Source organism: Rhinolophus sinicus, linkage group LG02 (assembly GCF_036562045.2).
Source record: "Rhinolophus sinicus isolate RSC01 linkage group LG02, ASM3656204v1, whole genome shotgun sequence".
Classification (NCBI taxonomy): domain Eukaryota; kingdom Metazoa; phylum Chordata; class Mammalia; order Chiroptera; family Rhinolophidae; genus Rhinolophus; species Rhinolophus sinicus.
In genome coordinates this window covers 90,693,692-90,714,745 of record NC_133752.1, presented here as the reverse complement: position 1 = coordinate 90,714,745, position 21,054 = coordinate 90,693,692, and the positions used below count along the sequence as shown (strand labels likewise).

General features: G+C 35.1%; 1 protein-coding gene across 8 annotated transcripts in view; it reads left to right on the top strand.

Annotated features, from left to right (window-relative positions):
* The window catches only part of TRDMT1 (tRNA aspartic acid methyltransferase 1), a 67,308-nt gene that overhangs the window by 25,062 nt on the left and 21,192 nt on the right, over positions 1-21,054 (top strand). For 7 of the 8 annotated variants that reach the window (XM_019746067.2, XM_019746063.2, XM_019746060.2 and 4 more), the window contains one exon: positions 16,624-16,733. In XM_019746067.2, the coding sequence (XP_019601626.2) occupies positions 16,669-16,733 (65 nt within the window). In that variant the 5' untranslated portion in view covers positions 16,624-16,668. Of the gene's footprint in view, positions 1-4,401; positions 4,668-16,623; positions 16,734-21,054 lie in introns of all 8 variants that reach the window. The other variant, XM_074324819.1, reaches the window with a different exon arrangement.

Here is a 21,054-nt window from a genome sequence, read left to right as displayed (position 1 = left end):
TAGTCCTAATTACCTGTCAAACTCCTCACTTCCTACTCCTGTCATCACATTAGAAGGTAGAGTTTGAACATACGAATTTTGGGAGTGGGGAAACAAATAGTCCATAATATGGTTCTCAGTGCTTTTCCTCCTACAAAACGAGCATGCTCCCATCTCTAGGCCATTGTAGTGTCTCTTCTCTCTGTTTTAGAAAGTTCCTTTCCTAGGCTTGCTCCCTCATTTCCTTCAGGTTGCTGTTAATAAAACATTCTCTAAGCAACCCATATAAAATAGAACTTCTCCCACACCGTCTGGCTTACTCTGCTTCTTTTTTTCACCGTAGTGCTTTTCATTGTTAGGCATATAATATACTTATTTATTCATTTACTCTTTGTCCCCCCAACCCCCACTAGAATATATGTTTCACAAAAGGATAGCCTTTGTTTAGAACATTGCTTCTACATATTTGTTGAATGAGTGAGCAGTTGAATAAATTAACTAGAGTCATGCTTGTTATATGTATAGTTTGAAGTAAATACCAACTGTGATAAATTTAAGCTTAGATATTAGGTCCAAATCCTGAAGATCATTTTTCTTTCTTTTTTTTTGGACTAGCTAAATTAGCATTTCCCAAGGTATAGTTCATGGATAGTGTTTTGAAGGATGTTAATAGGTGTTATAGAAAGTGTGTGTGTGTGGGTGTATGTGTTTTGAAGACTAGTCAAATAAGTAGAATCATGGAGGGTTTTTGTATCCATGATTATATGTGAAATTTTAATGGATGATGGAGATTTTTCTGTGCCACAAGATAAAACATTTGAAATTTTCTCAAAATAATCAAGTCCATTGAGAATAAGTTGGTTTTAACTCAATGTAGATAGAATTTAGATTCTATGTTAATAATGACATGTGGTGAAAGTAATAAAGTTCAAGTGTTTTATTTTTTTTTAAATTCCTGTCAAGAAACATTACTTGTTTGCATGGAAAGTTAATGAGGTTGCTATTTGGGAGCAAGTCTGTAAGTATTTACAGATTGATGACCATCACAGAGATACATGAGGTTAAGTTTCCATGTAGCGTTTGGTATCTGTGGCTGTCAGAGCCCCCTTAGGATGCTCTTGGTCTTCTGCTTTGTTCGTGGAAGTTTGTCAGGAGTATTCCTAACAAGTGCTCTGCTGAAATAGTGCCAATTAGCTCCCATCCTGCTGAAATTAAAACAAAAACAACGCATCTCATTTTAGGAAAATAGGTAGAATATATGTTGGGATTAAAAAATACCATCAATACCATTGTTTCCCTTGGATTAATTGTTGCTTTTACTCATATCCACTAATTCCTTTCATGCTAGGACTTTAAATCACCCAAACCTAGCAAAACAAACCCTGTGGACTACAGTAAAACACTTCCATTAGAGAGTTCATCATGATAGCTCTTCACATACATTACTGATTTTCATTCAAATGCAATAGCAAATTTAGTAATTCTTTAGCACCCAATGAATGAGGCAGAATTTAAGAAACAAAGCCTTTTAGCACACACCCGACCCTCATATGCTTTGCCATGTTCCATACTTACAGGGGAATTTTGGTGCAATAAGAACCCATAATTTGAAGGATTTATCGTTATACAATTCTAGTTAAAAGTACTTTGAACTTTAATAGATGAAATGAGAGATATTAAATAGCTACTTTGGCCTTGTTTAAATTTTATCTTAAAACCCCTGAGACTTAGATGATAATAAAGTACCAGAGTAATTTCTATGCCTCTTCAGAAGGCATTTTATTTTGTGGCCTAAATTTACTTTTGTGGTATTGTGTGCTGAGTCAGTTGTTAAAATTATACTCTGAATATTAAACTTAATGGTGCTCTTTGTTGATCTTAATACTGATATTTTATCTCCACCTTGAACTCCATCCAGTGAGATTTCTTTCTTTGGACTGTGAGATTTCTTTCAATTCTGAACTGTCAGAATATTGGTGACTATAGCTTGAGGGAAAAGATGTCAATCTGTCATTTTTCTAGATTGTTTTCTGGGTTGGCACTTCAATATTTGGCAAGGGAAATGTACTTAAAACCCAGAGATCTGTGTCTATGAAGAGATCAGCTTTTGACTTTCTCCCATGATTGTAAAATCAAAGGGTTTGTGATTCCATTATTTAAAACAAACATAGAAATAAAACCTTAACATATATACTTATGCTCTTAATGACATATTTGTCATAAATTTGATAATATAATATATTCATTTCCTGCCAAAAAATTTTACTTCAAAAAAAGTTATGGCCTTGTATTTTATTCCTCATGAAGGAGCTTCATATTCCTCAATTATTATACTTTATTTTGAATAGTAAAATAATAAAATGCTGCTTGGATAAGGTATATTATCCTGACAAAACTTAATACCAGTTTTAGATGGTTAGTGAGGTCACTTGGCGAAATTGATGAAAAATCATACAGATGAATTTAAAGATTTAGAAATAATTTTTACACCTTACAGTTTACAGGTGTTTGATATCACTGTAAACAAACCTTCTGGAAATTACAAAGCAACATAGTAAGGGGTTACTTTGTGGAGATCATAAATAGCTAATGGGTATTTGTGTTGGCATAAAATTTCTGGTGATGTTATGATGCATGAACTCAAAAAGTGCTAGATCTCAGGTAACTTTGAGGATGTTGATGTGCTCTTGAAAACTGTTAGATGACTTAAAAAGTGGCTTTAGTGACAATAAACACCCTGATTTCAAAGATGTGTATGAGAAAGCAGAATAAAGTTGTTTTATGAAATTTGAGAGAAAAAAGCAACATTTCTAAATGAACACAGGAGAGTGTTATTCAAAATATGTTTGTACAGTTGAATAAGTTATGTAATATGAAGTTATTTTAATAGTTCACCTATATCCTTTCATCATCTATATAATGAAAATGCCCATACATCTAAGTTTGGATATTCTCATGGATAAAATGATGAGGCAATTGACTTTTATTCTAGTTGTCTTATATTTGGGTACATACACACAGTGCGTGTGTGTACACATATATACACACACATATATACGTACATACACACATGGAGGTGAGTTTGGGCTTAGAAAGTGGTTGGGAAGGATGCACATTGTCCTGTTACCAGTGTTAGCTCCCGGGGAGTGAATGAGGGATGCTGGTCTCTCGCTACAGGTCAGCACACCAGGGACCTCCCCACTTCAGGGCCATTGCTCCTGCTGGTCCTCTGCCTAGAATGCTGTCCCCCAGGGAGCCACTTGACCAGTCCCTTGTCTTTAATGTCGTCTTCTCAGGGCTTCTCGGATCAGCATCGCAGATTGCAGCCTCTGCCGGCCTCTCTACCCCCCTTCCTTTTTTTCTTTCCTCTTAGCACTCCCTATCATACTATATATATTTTACTTGTTTATGTTTTTCATTGACGCCTCCCCTTCTAGAATGTAAGCTCTGTGAGGGTGGGGATGTTTTTGTTTGGGATTTTGTTTGTGTGGGGATTTGTTTATTCTGTTCTACTTTGTTCACTGTTGTATCCTTGGCACCTGGAATAGTGCTCGTTGCACAGTGGGTGCTCAATAAAGATTTGTTGAGTGAATGAATAAGTTATAGAGCATGAGCATTTTAAAAGTTGGTATTGTCAAGTTACATTTTAAAGGAATGTATGCAATAAACTGTGTGACCAGAAATGTTTACAGGTGTTTGATATATTTAAAGCTATGATTTACTAGGTGCAATTATTTTAATTTTTTGATTACTAGTGAAGTTGAATATTTTAAAAATACTATTTTTACATTATTTTTATTTTTAACTATATGATGCATTTGTTTAAAAATGGGAAATACTGAAAAAATATGCATCTATTCATTCAACATGTAATTACTGAGTGATTTCCGTGTCAGTTACTCTGCTGTGTGATGGGGATACAGCATCGACAAGACAACCATGCTCTTTTTCTCCAGAGATTATGGTCTACTGGGAAATACTGATGCTGCACAAATGAAGAAGAAAATTTGAAAATAAAAATCATATGTGATGCTCATGTGGGGATAAAAAACTGTTGAGGATTTAGATTACGTCTTTTCAATCTTTACATGTGGTGTGTCTGGGAACATTCAAATAAATTATAGCTTTCCATTTTTACTTAAAATATCTTGAATTGTTCCTTGCCATTAAATATATTTGTATGTAATAAAATGTTACAGGTCTCATGTGATTTAGTCTTAGCTGTAAATATACATATGTGTGTGTGTGTGTGTGTGTGTGTATGTATATATATATATTTGTTAATTGGTTTTTAATGATTGTGTGATATTCCATTTTGTAAAAGTTCCATACTTGTTCAAAGCAATTACCTGTTTTTGAACATTTAGATTGCTTATAAATTTTTCATTATTATAAATAAAATAGCATTTGTTCTTTATATAGGTCTTTTTCTCCACCTCTCTATTACTGCCTTATGTATTAGTTTCCTATTGCTGCTGCAACAAATTACCACAAACTTAATGGCTTGAAGCAACACAAATTTACTATCTAACGGTTCAGGAGATCAGAAGGCTTAAAATCAAGGTGTCAGCGGGGCTGCATTCCTGTCTGGAGGCTCTAGAGGAGGATCTGTGTCACTGCCTTTTCCAGCTTCTAGCGGTCACCTGCATTTCGTGGCTTGTGACCCCTTCCTCCGTCTTCAAAGCCAGGTGTGTAGCATCTTCCAGCCTTTCTCTCTGACCTCTCCTGCCCTCATCAGACTCTTTCTCTGACTCTAACCCTCCTCCGTCCTTCTTGTGATTACATTGGGCCTATCTGTAACCCAGGGTAATCTCTTCTTTCTAATTCCTTCATCTTGTCTGCAAAATCACTATGTAAGGTAACACTTTCACAGGTTTCAGGACCTAGGATGTGGACATTGTTGGGGAGGGGGTCATTCTAATACCTACCACACCTTAGGATATGTGCCCAACTATAAAATTGATAAGTCCAGAGCAATTTTTAAGGCTTTAGATACAGACTGCCAAACTACTCTCTAAAACAATAAATCCTCAACTGGTGCTCACATCTATCTGCAACGAGACTTCCTGTCACACCTGGTCCTTTTTAGCATGTGATACTTTAAAAAGTCTTTGTATTTTTGATAATAACAATAGCAAAACATTTATTGAGTGAGTACTACATAGCCAGCACAAATGTAAGAGCTTTAAAGGTATTAAGTACTTTAGTCCTCAGAAAACCCTATGACATAGGTATTTTATTATCTCTATTTTACAGGTAAAGACATGAGGCATAACGAGGTTAAGTAAATGGTATTAAGTAGCACAGTTGAAACTGGTGGAACTAAAATTCAAATACAGGCAAAGAACAGGCTAGGTATCTGTGTCCTTAATCTTTCTTTTCAGAACATATGAATTCTCTCTCTCTTTCTCTTTCTCTGTAAAACATCTCTGTACGATGTCCCTATGACAGTCTGATACAAAAATAATAACTAATTTCTTGGCTACTATGTGGTTTAATGGAAAAAGATTTGCAGAGAAATACAGAGGGTGTCAAAAAATGTATACACGTTTTAAGAAAGTGACAATATATACCGATAACAAAAGATGAATACAAGTCATGTGTATACACTTTTTTGGCCCTCCCTCTATATAGTCAGAAGGACATATGAATGAGGAAAATGAGGAATGAAGTAATTGAAGTGTTTTCCTCTGAGGTCTTATGGCTAACTTATGCTTTCTGGCCTAGTGCAAAATTGGGAAACTTAATTCTTCTTTTAGAGGTGCCTATAACAGAAATTCAGGATGGGGTTTAAAAACTTTTATAAAGTCAGTAATGATAAAAAGTATAAGCTTTCAAGGTTTATTATAAAGCAAAGGGGCTCAGAATGGCAGGACAAATTTAGAGTGGAGTTTTTCGTTTCATCTTGGGGATCTTTATGATTGATAACATAATTATATTTTTACAATTATATTTAACATAATTATATTTTTTATTCACAGTTAACTATATTACAGAGTACTCATGCTTATGTAATTTCTTCCATGAATATATCAGAAATTATCATCTTTTAAATTATGAGAAAACATCAGCAAAGAACATTTCAACATTTTATAGTGATGAACCATTCATAGATATTCATTCACAAAGCAAATTTGTGTAAAACAAAGTCTTTTTTTGATAGGCTGGACCACATAAATTTATATTGTTCATTTCTTAACTGTTTAAATAATGTATTTGTAAACATTGGTAGTCTCCTTAATTTAAAGAGCTTAAGAGAAATATCTTAAATGTCATGGGAAAAGTGGAGAAAGATTTATATCCTTTGAATTCTGTAATGCAAATAGGTAGCTTTCAACTCATTACATTATTGGCCATATGCTAGTTACTTGTTGATCTCTAAAAAACTACGTTAATGTAGTTTAATTCTTATTGGTTTTTATTCTTTTGACTATTGAGAGTTGGTGGGATAAAATAATGCATTGAGTTACAGCTGTTCACTGGTTGTGTGTGTGTGTGTGTGTGTGTGTGAGTGTGTGGTCACAGTCCAGTGAGCATGTTTTGAGAATGTATCCGAATCTTTCCTCTGACCTTGATACTTAACTTTCCTTTTGTGATTTCTCAGGGTCACAGCCAACACAAGTATTGAATTCTTTTATTCCAAGATAAAAATAGTTTTTTGTTGGTTCGCTTTCTACTGATTATAAAAGTAGTATTGTAAAGGAAAAAAAAAGTTTAAGGGAAGAAATAAGAATTACCCCAAATCCCACCTTTACCACCAACAGATAGCCCGTGTTGACATTGCTGTTTTTTTTTTTCTTTTATGTGCATATGCACATACACTTTACAAAACGTGGATCATTACTCAACAGGATATTTAGCAACTTGCTCTTTGTACTTAAAAATATGTATATCACTTTATGTCAGTATATATGGGTATCATTTTTCACATGTCTGTTCTCATACATGTATGTGGTCTTATATCTTTACTTATCCAAATAGTTCTTTAGCATGAATTGCCAGAAGTGGAATAGCAAGGACTAAGAACAGAAAGGTTGAATTAATGTATCCCCCAGCCAACCTGGGGAAGGGAACATTTTGTCAAACACTTGCTCGCCCTGGACTGTGTTCCTGTCGTACAATCTTTGCCGGTCCGGTAGGTAAAACCGACCAATGTGGATTTCTGTCATTATTGGTGAGGTTCAGTATTCTTTTATGTGTTAATTTATCATTTAAAATTACATATTTTTGAAATGCTTGTGATTAAAATTTCTATTTTAATTGTTTTTACTCTCAGAACTTGAATTTTATAAGAATTGATAACACCGTACCACTGAAAATATGTGCTTCTGAAAAGACATTAGAGATACAGGTTACAAATGACTCTACATATTTGTTATACTTAGAATACATATGTAGGATTATGTAATTGAGTAGCTTCATAACGAAGCCCTCGCTCCCCAAATTGGGACTGCTGCCATTATTGCCTCAATTTAGAACACTTGGTGAGAGTTTGATCAAGAGAAGTGCTTCTATTTTGCAGATATATAGTTAATTACTCATTGCAAAGCTTTTGGCAGTGGTGTTGCTCTGCTTGCCAAGTTGGAATGTGAAATACATTTCTTCATAGTGACAAATGATACATAAGTGTGTGTTCTTTTGAATGCTTGTTAGAACTGTTATTTTCAGTTACGAAAACTCAAACCAAATGGGTTCACATAAAAGTTATAAAAACTCGTGTAATGATCAATCCCAGCTATAGGCTTGCTTTGGGATAGAACTTGAAGGAGGGGCTCAAATCATGTCACCAGGGACTTGTTTCTTTCTCTGTATATCTCAGCTTTGTTCCTTCTGGATTGGGTGCGTTTTTATCTCCACTCTTCCCTCACTGCATCAAGATGGCTGTAGTGGCCCCTGACCTTGCATCCTTCCATGGTTAAACTCTGTCGGAAAGATCAAGGCGTCTCTTCCCAGTTGCCCAAGAAAAAGCCAGGCATTCCCGCTCGTGCCTAATTAGCTCATTTTGAATTTCGTGCTCATCCTGAAAGCATTCTGGGAAGTCTTATTGGCATTGGCACTTGACACGTGCTTACGTAGAAACGAGGGTGGGGGGTTTGAGGGCATCCGAACCGCTTTGACAGAGAGTAAGTGAGGTGAGATCCCAAAAAGAAAATCTGGGCCTATCGCCAGCAAAGGGGGCCTGGATGCTGGCAAAGCAGAACAGATGTCCACTCACCTGGTCGCCTCAGCGCCTGGCAGAGTGCCCCGGACGTGGGAGGTACTGTGATCAGTACTTACTAACTGCCTGACAGGGCTGTATGTAAGAAGTTGTAAGGTAAATAGAATTTCGTAGGCCATTTTGGGAACTTGGTTTTGTTTCCAAGGTAAAAAAAAAATTGATCTAAGTGTCAAACAATCTACTTAAAAACAAACTTTGCGATAGATACCGATCGTCACATTAAGTACATGCGTATCAAGACTTTTTAAGTTAGTTCTGTGAACTGGACAGTGAAGAGGGCAATCAGCAGTAATCAGGAGTTGGTTTTAGACATCAGGTTCACTCATTCTCATGCATCTATTCAGTCAAGAGACGTTCACTGAGGGCTGTGGGGGCCAGTCGCAGCAGTGCCCCGGGGCTGCAAGTGGTGAGATGATGAGACATGGCCCGGGCGCTGTCAGATCACGTGGTCTAGTGATAGAGGCTGTGTCCTGGGATAAACGTGATGATAGCATGAACCACAGAGTGATGAAAGCCCTGAAAGCTTCCTGGAGGAGTCATGTCTGAGCTGAGTGATCTGGGACGAGAGAGACGGTGTCAGAGGTCGGGCAGAGGAGGCCAGTGCAGAGGATTGAGAAAGTGTGGCCCATTAGGGGCGCGGTAAGTAGTTTGCTCTTCCCTGAGGGACGAGTGTATGCATATGCGTGTGGTGAGTGTGAATGGGAAGAGAGAGGGGTTGGTCAAGGGGCATCGTCAAGATAGGAGATTGTCCAGGTACAGGGTCCAACTCCAGCTAAGAAGGTTGGATTTTATCGGGAGGGAAGGCAGTGGTGAATTACCAGACTAAGCATTAGGGTGATTTGGTTAGAATCCAGAAGGAATCTGATGAATCCCATATGTGCAAATTTACTGATGTGAGTTCAGATAAAAGTACATTTGATGCTTTCATATTTTACTTAAAAAAATTGACACTAAGTGTTATGTTTATTGATATGTGTATCTTATAAATAAACATGTCCATTGAACACAGACCATCTCCCTTTATAAGGTTTCTAAAATACAGACTTTCTGTAAGCAGCAAAAACAATTGAAGGTTTGTTTTCCCTTTAAACAAAATATAGGTTTAAAGTAATCTCATCTCACTTTCCAAGTGATTTTATCTTAAATATTATCAAAACTTGATGGAAGGAGGCATTTCTTAATCTTAGAACAATAAATTATTTTAAATGCCAAACACTTTTTGTAAAAAGGGCTTATGAACTAGTACTCATTCAAAGAGCTGCTGAATAAAAGTCTGAAAAATTAAATTATGGTTGACATTCTCTTTTTCGTGATCATTATCAACATTTATAGTTTGACCTTTGTTTCATCTCGAGGATCACAGCAGTTTGCTTCTACTTCTTATCCTTTGATTATTAGGTAACAATCAAAGAAGCATCATTCTAGAGGGAAAGCACAGCTCCCTTAGTGATAGCTGTTCTGTCTCTTTCTAATAACCAATATGATGCTAAAAATCATCTGAAGAAGTCTTGCATGCAAAAATATTTAGCAAGAGATTATTGAGGATAGAAAATATGTGAGGTTGATTATCATTGTGCCAAAACTTAAGCCATTTTGCTTTTGAGTATAACATGCTATTGTTATTCATATTGGTATTACTAGTAACATTGTTCATATTAGATCTTTGAGTTGTTTATTTAATATATCATTTTGGTAGGTTTTCTAAATTCTTTATATTTTCTTTTATCAAAGGTCTAGAGTTTATCTCTTCAGGAGAACACAGATGCAACTTAAAGGAAAAAATGATAATAGTATTTGTTTAGTTGAAATTCACTTGATAAGGAAAATTGGAGGGGAAATGACTTTTATATTAAGGGAAGGATTCTTGTACTTTAGGGGAAAACAATGTTGTTTTAGTTTAAAAACTCCCCTGCCTTCCATAAATATAAACTTTGTATATTTACCCCTGTATGGTCTAGCAAAATACTTGTACATGATACTCAATAAATGTTTGTTGAATTAAATAGATCTGTTCTAAATACCATGTTTCCCCGAAAATAAGACCTAGCCGGACCATCAGCTCTAATGCATCTTTTGGAGCAAAAATTAATATAAGACCTGGTATTTTATATTATTATATTATATTATACCTGGTATTATATTATTATATAAGACCCGGTCATTTATTATATTCAAATAAGACCGGGTCTTATATGAATTTTTACTCCAAAAGATGCTTTAGAGCTGATGGTCCGGCTAGGTCTTATTTTCAGGGAAACATAGTAGGAAATGAACTTGAAATTCTCTTCTCATTATACACACACACACACTCACACACACTATCTAAACAATTGCAGTATGTGTTAGGATTAGGTTCGACTGTCAATGATAGAAACATCCACAATAAGAGTGACTAAAGGAAGGTAGACGTTTGTTTCTTTCTCACATAAAATGCATCTGAGTGTGGTAGTCGAGGGCTGCTGTGGGGAGTCCATGAAGTCACTCAGGGCCTCAGGGCCTTCAGTTCTTTGCTGAGCCTCCTACAGAATGATCTTCCTCTTCATGGTCAACATGGTGACTAGAGCTCCAGCCATTACATTTAGCTTCCAAATCAATAGTAGGAAGACCAGAAAGCACAAGCAACTCTCACCCTCTTCCCTTCTAAGAGACTTCCTGAGAGTGATATACTTCTACTTGTATCTCAGTGGTCAGAACTTTGCCCCACGGCCACCTCCAGCTCAGAGGGGACAGGACATAGTGCTTTCACTTGGGTGCATTGCCCCAGGCCATACATTTGATGTTTGGTTATTGAAGAGGAGGAGGAAATTAATGTTGGGAGAGATAGTATGACTAGAAATCATGGAATGAAGTAAAATGTACTTCAGAAACTCGGCATTAATGAGAAATTGAGACGTTTTTTGAATTCTGTAATAAGAAGATGGTGATGTTTGCTATCCACTGTTTATACTTTTTTTTTTAAGGACTCATTTGTTTAGTGTTAAGTTTGACTAATAGGTGAGTATTGCTTAGGTAATTTGAAATGGGAAGAGGGACAAGGGAATTGAAGTCTGATGTCATCAAGAAAGATGTGGCCATATTTCATCTAAGATCTAGCTTTATCTGTGAAGGGAAAAAAATGAGCATTTATACAGTATTCTTGCAGTTGGGTACCTACAAATTACTTTTTCTTTGCATCATCACTGAATATGGAGACAGAAATGTTATATTTTTAGGCACAATGTAATTATAGATGTATTTTATCCCTTAATAATTTTGAAAATGTAGTAGCTAGAAAACGCAAATCAATAGACAGCCATAGAAGAGCATGTCTCCCGTGTCAGCTGTCTAGTTTCTAACCAGGGAATTAGGGCAAAAAAACCAAGGCCGATGCCAAATAATGGTAGGTAGTGAAAGGTATCCTGAAGGCCTACTCTCCTTTTCTGAATGGCTCATCGAGTATTAGGGACAGAAAGTATCTTTACAAGTTTGTTTAACGGGACATTTTCTCCATATTGGGCAAAACAAGGAATAAAAATCATGGAAATAAGAGATTCTGCTTTGTTTTGAAAAATATCCCCCTCCCCCCAAACTTAACTGTTTCCCTCTTTCTTGCCAGGGTTTGATAGCATTGTCGGGGAAGTGTTTGCTTTTATTAGTGCTAATCTCTTGGGATTAAATTTTAGTCCATTTCCTCCTGGTGTTTTATAGTAGAGATTGGAACCATCTAGTTATTGTTATTTATGAAGAAGATCCCTTTTTCTTATGTCACTCTAAAAGCTTTCACAAATATGTTTTCTTGAAATTATTGTCCACATGAACAGTTATAGCTCTTAAACTTTTTTCACTGGTATAATTTCCTAGCTTTAATAACAATAACAAAAACAACAACAACAATGAAAATATTTAATTATGGTAATTATTGTCTATTTAATCTATAATATTCAGATAGATGTCAGGCAATAAATAGGAATTTTAACAGTTATTGAGAGTCTACTATATACTAGGTGTTTTATATATTTTATTTCACTAGGTTTTATAGTAGCCCTTTGTGGGAACTGCTATTATGTCAATTTCATTGGTGAGGGAATTGAAGCTTAGAGAGAGAGGATGAGTGAGTTTTCCAAGGCTACATAACTAATAAGTGTCAGAACATGAACATCATAATATCCACTGCACATGATGCCCCCACATGCAGGACCTCTGATAGCAGCGATCCCCATGATTATAGAGCTGTGCTGCCCGGTATGGTAGCCATGAGCCATGTACACCTATTTAAATTTAAATTAGCAAAATTAAATTCAATTAAAAATTCAGTTCCTCAGTTACGTATTTTAAGCTCTCAATAAGCACACGTGGCTAGTGTACTGTATTGGACTTACAGACAGAGAACGTTTTCATCATCACAGAAAGTCCTGCTGTGCTGTGCTGTGCTGTTCTCGAGTTTCAAGTTAACTCTAATTTGAGCTGCCTATATTTACAATTAAACTTTCCTTTAGGATCAGTTTATGTCCTTGGAAATTGCTGCTGCCCGCATCCCCAGGACTAAGGGTAGTAGCGCAGGCCTGTGCAGGGTGTGTGGCCTCTACCAAATTGGTTTCTCTCTTGCTTCTCTTCTGCCGAGGAAAGGCCCAGATATGGTGAGAGGGGGGAGGGGAGGGGAGGAGAGAGGAGGGGAAGGGAGAAGGAGAGAAAGAGCAGTAGCTGTGTTAGCTAACTCATCACGCCAACACCATTTTAAATGGACTTTCTGAGACTTACAGGAAAGATTTCTTGCATCTTAACTTCTTTCCTCAAGGTCCTCCTCAGAATTCATTGCCTCCTCTTATATGATCTGGCATAGCATCTTTATCTTCCTTTCCATGTAAACTCCCTCCATGTGCCTTTTTGAAAACATTAATTTGGCATATCCCACTTCTCTCGCTGTGGTCTGTAGGCAGATCTCGACCAGTTTCATCACTTTCCGATGGATAAGCTCTTGTATTTAGTCTGATCTTGGTAACGTTCTAAAGTATGTCTTAACCCAAGGTAAATTGGTTTCAGTTGACTATTAGCTAAATGTCTAAGGATTTAAACAATTTCTTCTCAAACTTATTTTTTATTTTATTTAATTCACAAATAATTTACTTGTGATTTTTGAAATGCAAGAATCTTTAAAATGAAACAAGAAATGTACTTTGCTAGTAGTGATAAAATATTTGGCAATGATTTTAAATTTAGAAGAGAGAGAGAGAGAGAGAATATCCTTGCTGGTCTGTTTTTGCTTAGTACTTTTATTCCTAATTAAGCTATCACTTTAAAAGAGAGGAAATAGACATTGGATGTATTCAACTGAACTTCCATTTCACAACTAGATGTCAGTGTTAACATACCCAATTAGATGTCTCAGGTGTGATTTCAGTGAGGTAATTCAAATAATTACTCACCTATATGCTATGCAGATCAGAAATTAAATGATAAAGAAGGAAAAGAAGAAATAAGCTACTTTATTTCAAAGTGGGCTGTTTAATTCTGTATTTTCCTTTTAAAAATATTTATTTTTCCCTATCTTAAAACTATGCATAAATAATTAAACTTTTGGTTTGTTTGATTCGGAAAGGCAGGTAGAATTATCAACTTGTACCTTTCAGCTACCATATTACCAACCAGAGGTTCTACCCTACAACTTTTCTAGAAAGAGTGATCAGAAAAAGGAGGAGCATTATTATTATTCAAATGGTGTGTGTGTGTGTGTGTGTGTGTGTGTGTGTGTGTGTGTGTGTGCTTTTTGCCTACTTTCATAAGAAACATTTGAGAGCAGGAATTATGCATGTATCGTCAGTGACATTTCTAACATCTCACCTAGAAGTCTCTGTTGATAAAACTAAATCTGCCCTTTTTCGTTCAGTCCTCGTATAAATGGGAGCATGATACACCTTATCCTGTCCTCGCAGATGCAATCTGACAGCCTTGTAAAATCATTTATATTGCATTTCTCTTACTAGAGCGTCTCACCTTTATAGCCACGCTCCTGTTGATAAATATGAAATCTGGAATAACAACAAATATCATGAATAACATCCAGGTAAAGCAATAGATCAAAATACTGAAAACACATTCCCTCCTTCCACCTCCACCAAAATATCCTGATGGGTCTCCTTTGCAAATTCATACTCGTGGATCACTGAAGTGACAGAGCTTGCTTAGACAAAGTTCTGCTGAATTGTGTTCACTTTGATATTTTTAGTTAAACATGTTCGAATTATGCATATGCAACTTACTAAAGATTTTTGGAGATATCAAGACAATTTGTCTTTGGAGCTCAATTTAAGATTTTGACAGAATTGACAGATTTGCTTTTTAAAAGTGTTATTTCTAAGTGTAACGTTTTCCTTAGAAATACCCCCATACCCCCAAACAATTCTGTTTTGAAAAGGCAAGTTAAATTAGTGTCCGTAATATCTTAGTACATCCATTTCTCATTATGGAAATAACTGTTTAGGATACGCAATAGATCCTAATTTTGTAACAGTCTAAAATATGTGCATCAATCAATGCAAACAATGCACTTGTTTATTGACTTTAAAAAATCCATTGTTTCCTGAGAAAGAATGTTTAGTTCATCAGTTCTTGGATCACCCCATGAAACAATCATTTGGCAATTGCTTTTTGTCAGTTTTTATGTCTTCCAGGCACATAATACAAGAACATAACATTAATTATTAATTATAGTTCAGATCCAGCACATCACGGGATATTCAACCTGCCTGAAAACAGAGAAAACTCATATTAACCAACTCCAGGCCGTCCCAGGTTGCTGCGTATACAGTGCAAATGCAAGCAGGCTGCATCACGCAGTGTACAACACATCTGATTTAGCAACACAGTAGTTCAGTGACGTTTATGTAATTCTGAGTTCTTACAATGATTAGTAGTGGCTTAGTTCTTGACCTGAATTGTAACAGGTTTGTGATTTTGCTAAGTGATCTTTATATACCAGTTTTTTTGCTGTTTGTTTAAAAGCCATCTTGATTTATGTTTCAAGATCTCTCTGATGCCTTTGACAAAGATACCATTTATAACTTATATTTATTTTATACTAAGGCGAGTAACTATTTATTGAATTTAAACTCATTTGGAGGCAGCTACCTCTGACACGACTAACTGGACCTCGAAGTTTCCAGTGACCTATATACAAGGCAGCAGGCTAGCTAGGAGATAAGGGGTCCCGGCCAGCCGCCTTGAGCTGAGGAGACACTTAGTATGTATTTGGAGACATCCACGCCGTCGTTTTCTCTCTGGCATCATCTTCTCTGGGCCTCCGTGAATGGTTTTGTTTTCTGAATGTGTGTGAGCCTCGATCTTGGCCTGTCTTCTGTGATCTGGTTTTACTTCCAGGTGCCTGTTGCAGGAGCCCTAGCTCCTCACATCCTTTTTTTTCCCCCTTCATTGTTTTTTCATATTGGGACTACCTAAGCTAACTGTGAACAGCAAATGGTTATTAAAGAAATAGCTATTTGGAGCTACTATGTACTTTTGTAATATTTTCTCTATTTTCCCCAGGAAGTCTCAAATACTTTTAAAACTGTTGACATTTTCTCCTGATTTGGGACAGGGTATACACATAATTGGTTTTGCACTTGGGGAAGAAGTGCAAAGAGGGTGGTAATTGCAAAAAGTCACAGCAGCTACGGCTGTTTAAAGTCTGTGGCAGCACTTTCTGAATCTGAAAGCATTTTGAAAATGCTTTTCTTTAGCCCTATGACAGGGCAGTAAAGGTGTATGCCTTTGTAATTATTTCCCTTACTCTTCTCACATTCTCTCCTGGTCTGTCAAGATTTTTAATTTTCAGTTTGTGAACTTTTTATATTTGGACACCAATTAATTGTTCATCTCATTAAATAACTTGCATAAATCTTAAATGGGTGCATTTTGTGGTACGTGAGTTATATCTTAATAAAGCTGTTATTGGAAATAAACAAAAAACAAGCTTACCTAAAACTTGCCTAAAAGCATTTTCAGTGGTACAGGAAAGCAGCTATGTATTAATGTTAGAAGGTGAAGAACAAATGGTGGTTATTTATATAAAGTTCCAAGTGATACGGCTTTTAAGAATATACTTCTCTTTCCTATTTTTGGTTTGTTTTCACTTAGGAAAACTTTCTATTTAACTCATTAAGTGTATATCTTGAGGGAGGAAAGCAAATGTAAGAGATAAAGACTAAAGCACTTAAATCTTATTTTTAGCATTGGAATGCTGTTAGAGAGATGAACCAGAAATACAGAAATGTTCCACTTCATGCCTAGCTCCTACTGGCCGGGTCCTCAGTTGATAATCTGAGCTCTGACTAGATAATTGACCACGTGAGGAAATGTACTAGGAAATTCGTTATTTTGACTTCTTCTATAATAGAATGAGCAAATCGATGTTAAGGACTTTACATGTTAAAATATTCCATTTATCATTACAGAAAGCTGTATCCCTGCACAAGTCGTGGCTGCCATTGATATAAATAATGTTGCTAACGAAGTGTACAAGTATAATTTTCCTCACACACAGTTACTGGCCAAGACAATTGAAGTGAGTAACTATTTTTATTGTTTTAATAAATATATAGCAAGGAAAATGTGATTGAAAAACACTGCAAGATGCTGGTTTCTAGTGTGTTAATTGGAGGATAAGTCATATATAAATAAAAAAGTTTAGGAGAAAGGGAATGAATGTTTTATATTCTATTAGAAGATGACAGGCTATTTTTTGCCCCTCCCCTTCTCCCCCCTCAATCACCCCCCACACACACCTTTAAATTTCCAGCTTTAGAGAAAGAGAGAGAGAGATTAGTCTTTTGGTCTCTGAGAGAAAGGATTGAAATATAAGAGTATTCTTGACTTCTACATGCTTGGTTCTGTAATGATAATAAACTTTGCTTAATTCTTTTCTTTGAAGCAATACTCTTACATATAACAGGAGTGAAAATAAGTGAAATAGTCATTGGCTATTACTTATTGAATGCTTCTTAGTTTAGCAAGCCTGTCAAAATTAAAGGTACTGTTTGACCTGTGATGAAATCAGCAGAAGTATTTAACACTGATGTACACTGTTATTTTAAAAATAATATGACATTTTGTTTTTTCTCCCAATTTCTTGTTGTGAAAATTTTTGCACACAAATTTCTCAGAAAGCCATAATTTACATACAATAAACTGCACCCAGTTTGAGTTTTGACCAATATACACAACAGTGTAACCACGCCCCCCACAATCAAGACTTAGAACATCCATCACCCTGAAATGTCCCTTAGTGCCCCGTTTTGGTCAGTTTCTGACCCCAACCCCGGGCTACCACTAATCTTCTCGTCATTACAGGTTACATTTTCAATTTCTAGTATATCACAAATAAAATCATAAGTAATTTTTGTGTGTATAACTTTTTTTGTTTAATGTTTTTGGAATTCACCCATGCTTTGTGTATACTAGTGGTCTGCTCTTTTTTATCATTGCTGAGTGATGATCCGTACAATGGAATATCATATGCTACAATATGTATATCTTTCACATGATGTAGACATTTAGGTTGTTTCCAGTTTTTGACTATTCCAAAAAGTTCCTATGAATATTCATGTACGTGTCTTTGTGTGCATCTTTGTTTTCGTTTCTTGTGGATAAATACCTAGGAGTAGAATTGCTGGGTTATATGGTAAGTTTCTTTACCTTTATGAGAAAATGCTCATTGTTTTCTATAGTGTTTGTACTCGTTATATTCCCACAATCAATGTTTAAGTGTTTCAGTTATTTCTCATTTTACCAACAACTGCTATTGTCAGTTTTTAAAAAAAATTTAGCTACTCTAGTGAGCATACAGTGGTATTGTGAGTTTTTGTGTGTATGGTATTGTGATTTTAATTTGTGTTTTGCTGATGACTAATAATGTTGAGTATCTGTTTTCATATCCTTATTGGCCATTTCTACTTCTATGATGAAATTTCTTGCCCATTTCTTATTATTTGATATGTTTGTGTTATTATTTAGTTGTAAGTGTTGTTTAAGTTTTCTGGATTCAAGTTGTTTGTTAGAAATATGTGTAGCAAATATTTTCTCCACTTCTGTAACTTTTCATTTCCTTTTTTGTGTTCATCAAAGTGCTGAAGTTATTTATCTTTTTTTTCCTTTTATGGGACATATTTATTTTGTGTGTCCTAAGAAGTCTTTGCTTACCCCATTTTTTTCCTGTTTTCTTCTGAAGTCGACTTTTCCTGATATTAATATAGCCACTTCTGTTCTCACGATTAGTGTTTGTGTGCATATATTTTTCCATGCTTCTAATTTTATTCTATGTTCTTAGATTTACATTAGATTTATTGTAGACAGCTTACAGTTGGGTCTTGATTTTTTACCTATTCTGAGAGTCTCTAACTTTGAATTGGAGTGTTTATACCATTTGCTTTTAATCTTGTTATTAATATAGTCAGGTTTAATTCGACTACCTTGTTATTTGTTTTCTGTTTTCCTATCTGTTTATTCATCATTTTACCCTTTTTCCTGCCGTTTGATTTTTTAATATTTCAGTATTCTCCATTCCAGGCTTATTAGGTATATATTATTATATGTATCTGTTTTATTTTCTTAGTGGCTCTTCCATGATTTACAATATGCATCTTTAATTTATGGGCGCTTACTTTCAAATATCATTATAACACTTCATGTATAAATGACAGCAGTATACTTTCATTTCACCCTCTAATTTATTTTGCTATTATTGTCATGCATTTTACAGCTACATGTGTTGTAAACTCCAAAATATGTTGTTATTGTTTTTTGGATTAAGTAATCAAATATTTGTTAAAGAATTTTAAAAGGACAGGAAATATTTTAAATTTACCTACATATCTACTATTTTCTGCATTCTTTATTCTTTTCTTTTTAATCAAGGATTTCATGTGATATACTTGTTTTTCTTCCTTAAAAATCCTCCTTTAGCATCTCCTATCATGTATGTTTGCCTGGTGACAAATTATCTTAGCTCTTTTTGAGTAAAAAAGCATTTTATTTGTTTCCATTGTGAAATGTAATTTTCACTGACTTCTTGGTTGCATTCATTTTTGAAATTTTCATAGCATTCTATGATTTAATTTTTTTTCTTAGTACTTTCTGTTGTTATGTGCTTAATTTCTGACTAGAAGTCTATAATAATTATTTTCATTTCTCCTAATGTATTGTGTGTTTCTCTGGCTACAATTAAGATTTTTGTCTATAATGTTTTCATGAATTTTATTTTGATGTGCTTATATATGTTTATTTATACTGTTTGGACCTTATTGTGCTTTTCTTGTTTATAGTTTTCATTGAATTTGGGAAGGTTTTGACCATTATATCCTCAAATATTTTCTCTGTCTTCTATCTTCACTTACCTCTGATTTTATATGTGAATATATACCCTTCATATCATTCTACTGAAAGCATACTATATTGCTGTATATTCAGGGTTTTGGTTGGTTGTTTGTTTTTTCATTGTATAATTTTTCATTTCAGATATTTTCTTTTTCATTTCTAGATGTTTCAGTTAATTCCTTTTAATGTTTTCAGTTTGTTTCTTCATTATGTTTTTGTTTTCCTTTAGGTCTTTGAACAAATTGATGATATTAATAATGACTGATTTAAAATCTATGCTAATTCCATCATCTCTCTCATTTCTGGGTCTGTTCTATTGATGGATTCCACCTTATGTTTAAAAAGGAATAGAAATTTAATGGAAAACTTACGAGTAATGAGAGGCTTTAGGGATGTTGAGCTTTATAAAAGAAAACATACTAATCGTTTGAACATGTACTTTATGCAAGACATTGAGCTTTTTGAGGGAAGTCAGATGGGACTAAGATAGTCTTTCTTTGCCTTTAAGAACTTGCTATTTAGTACGAAAGTTGAACTTGTAACCATTTTGTTTGGGACTCCTGATTGATTGTAGCATGAAAAAGATATTTTTACCCCCAAACTTTATTATCTTTCTCAATAGAAATAAGAAAAGAAGGGGAAAGAAGGGACGGAAAACCATTATTAATTAAAATAAGATTTAGCCATAGGCCAAAACAAAAACTGTGAAGAATTATGTCAAGTGCAGTAGAGATGGGACAAGATTGAATGAGGATGGCAAAATTGCACGCAAACCTCTGCATATCTTGTGCAGAATCAAGAAGAAAAGAATGGCAAGGGAGAAGACAAAATATACCAAGCAATTGTTTAAAGTCAGGAGAAGAGACATTTAAAAATCCAAATCACTAGGCTGAAAGGGTCATTGTGACTTCCACAGACTTTCTAAGGACAGAGGCCCTGCGGGTTCTTCCTAGAAAGTGTGGCCATAAAGTATTTGGGTAGATACAGCTGCCACTGTTTTATCTCGTGTTTTAGCAAACTCCTAGGATCAAGTAGCCTCCATTAAAAAGTCAATAATAATTAGAAAGGAACCAGTGAGAGGTGATGCTAAGATAGCATTTTTTAGAGGTAAGAAACATTAAAAGCAGAATATACAACAGAAAAATTATGTGAAGAAGCAGAAGAAACTTCAGACAAATACGTCTCTGGGAGCTTGAAGCATTTAAGATAAAACATGGTATCTTCAAAACAAGAACTCAGATAAATATATACAATAGTTCAAAAAGCAATGATGAGACAATACTAAGTGGTCTGGAAAAGCACAACGGGAGAGATATGAAAGCATTATTCTAGAAAGAAAAGTGATGTCAGAGCAAAAAGTAAAATGGATAATGTTGCAAACAGGGTCATGAAGGATGGAGCTTGAGCAAAATAAGCAAAATAAAGTAAAAAAGAGTATGGATCAAGACCACAGAGCATTTATTGCAGAATAAATGATAACTACTAAAGACAAAGGTGATAACACATGACTCTGA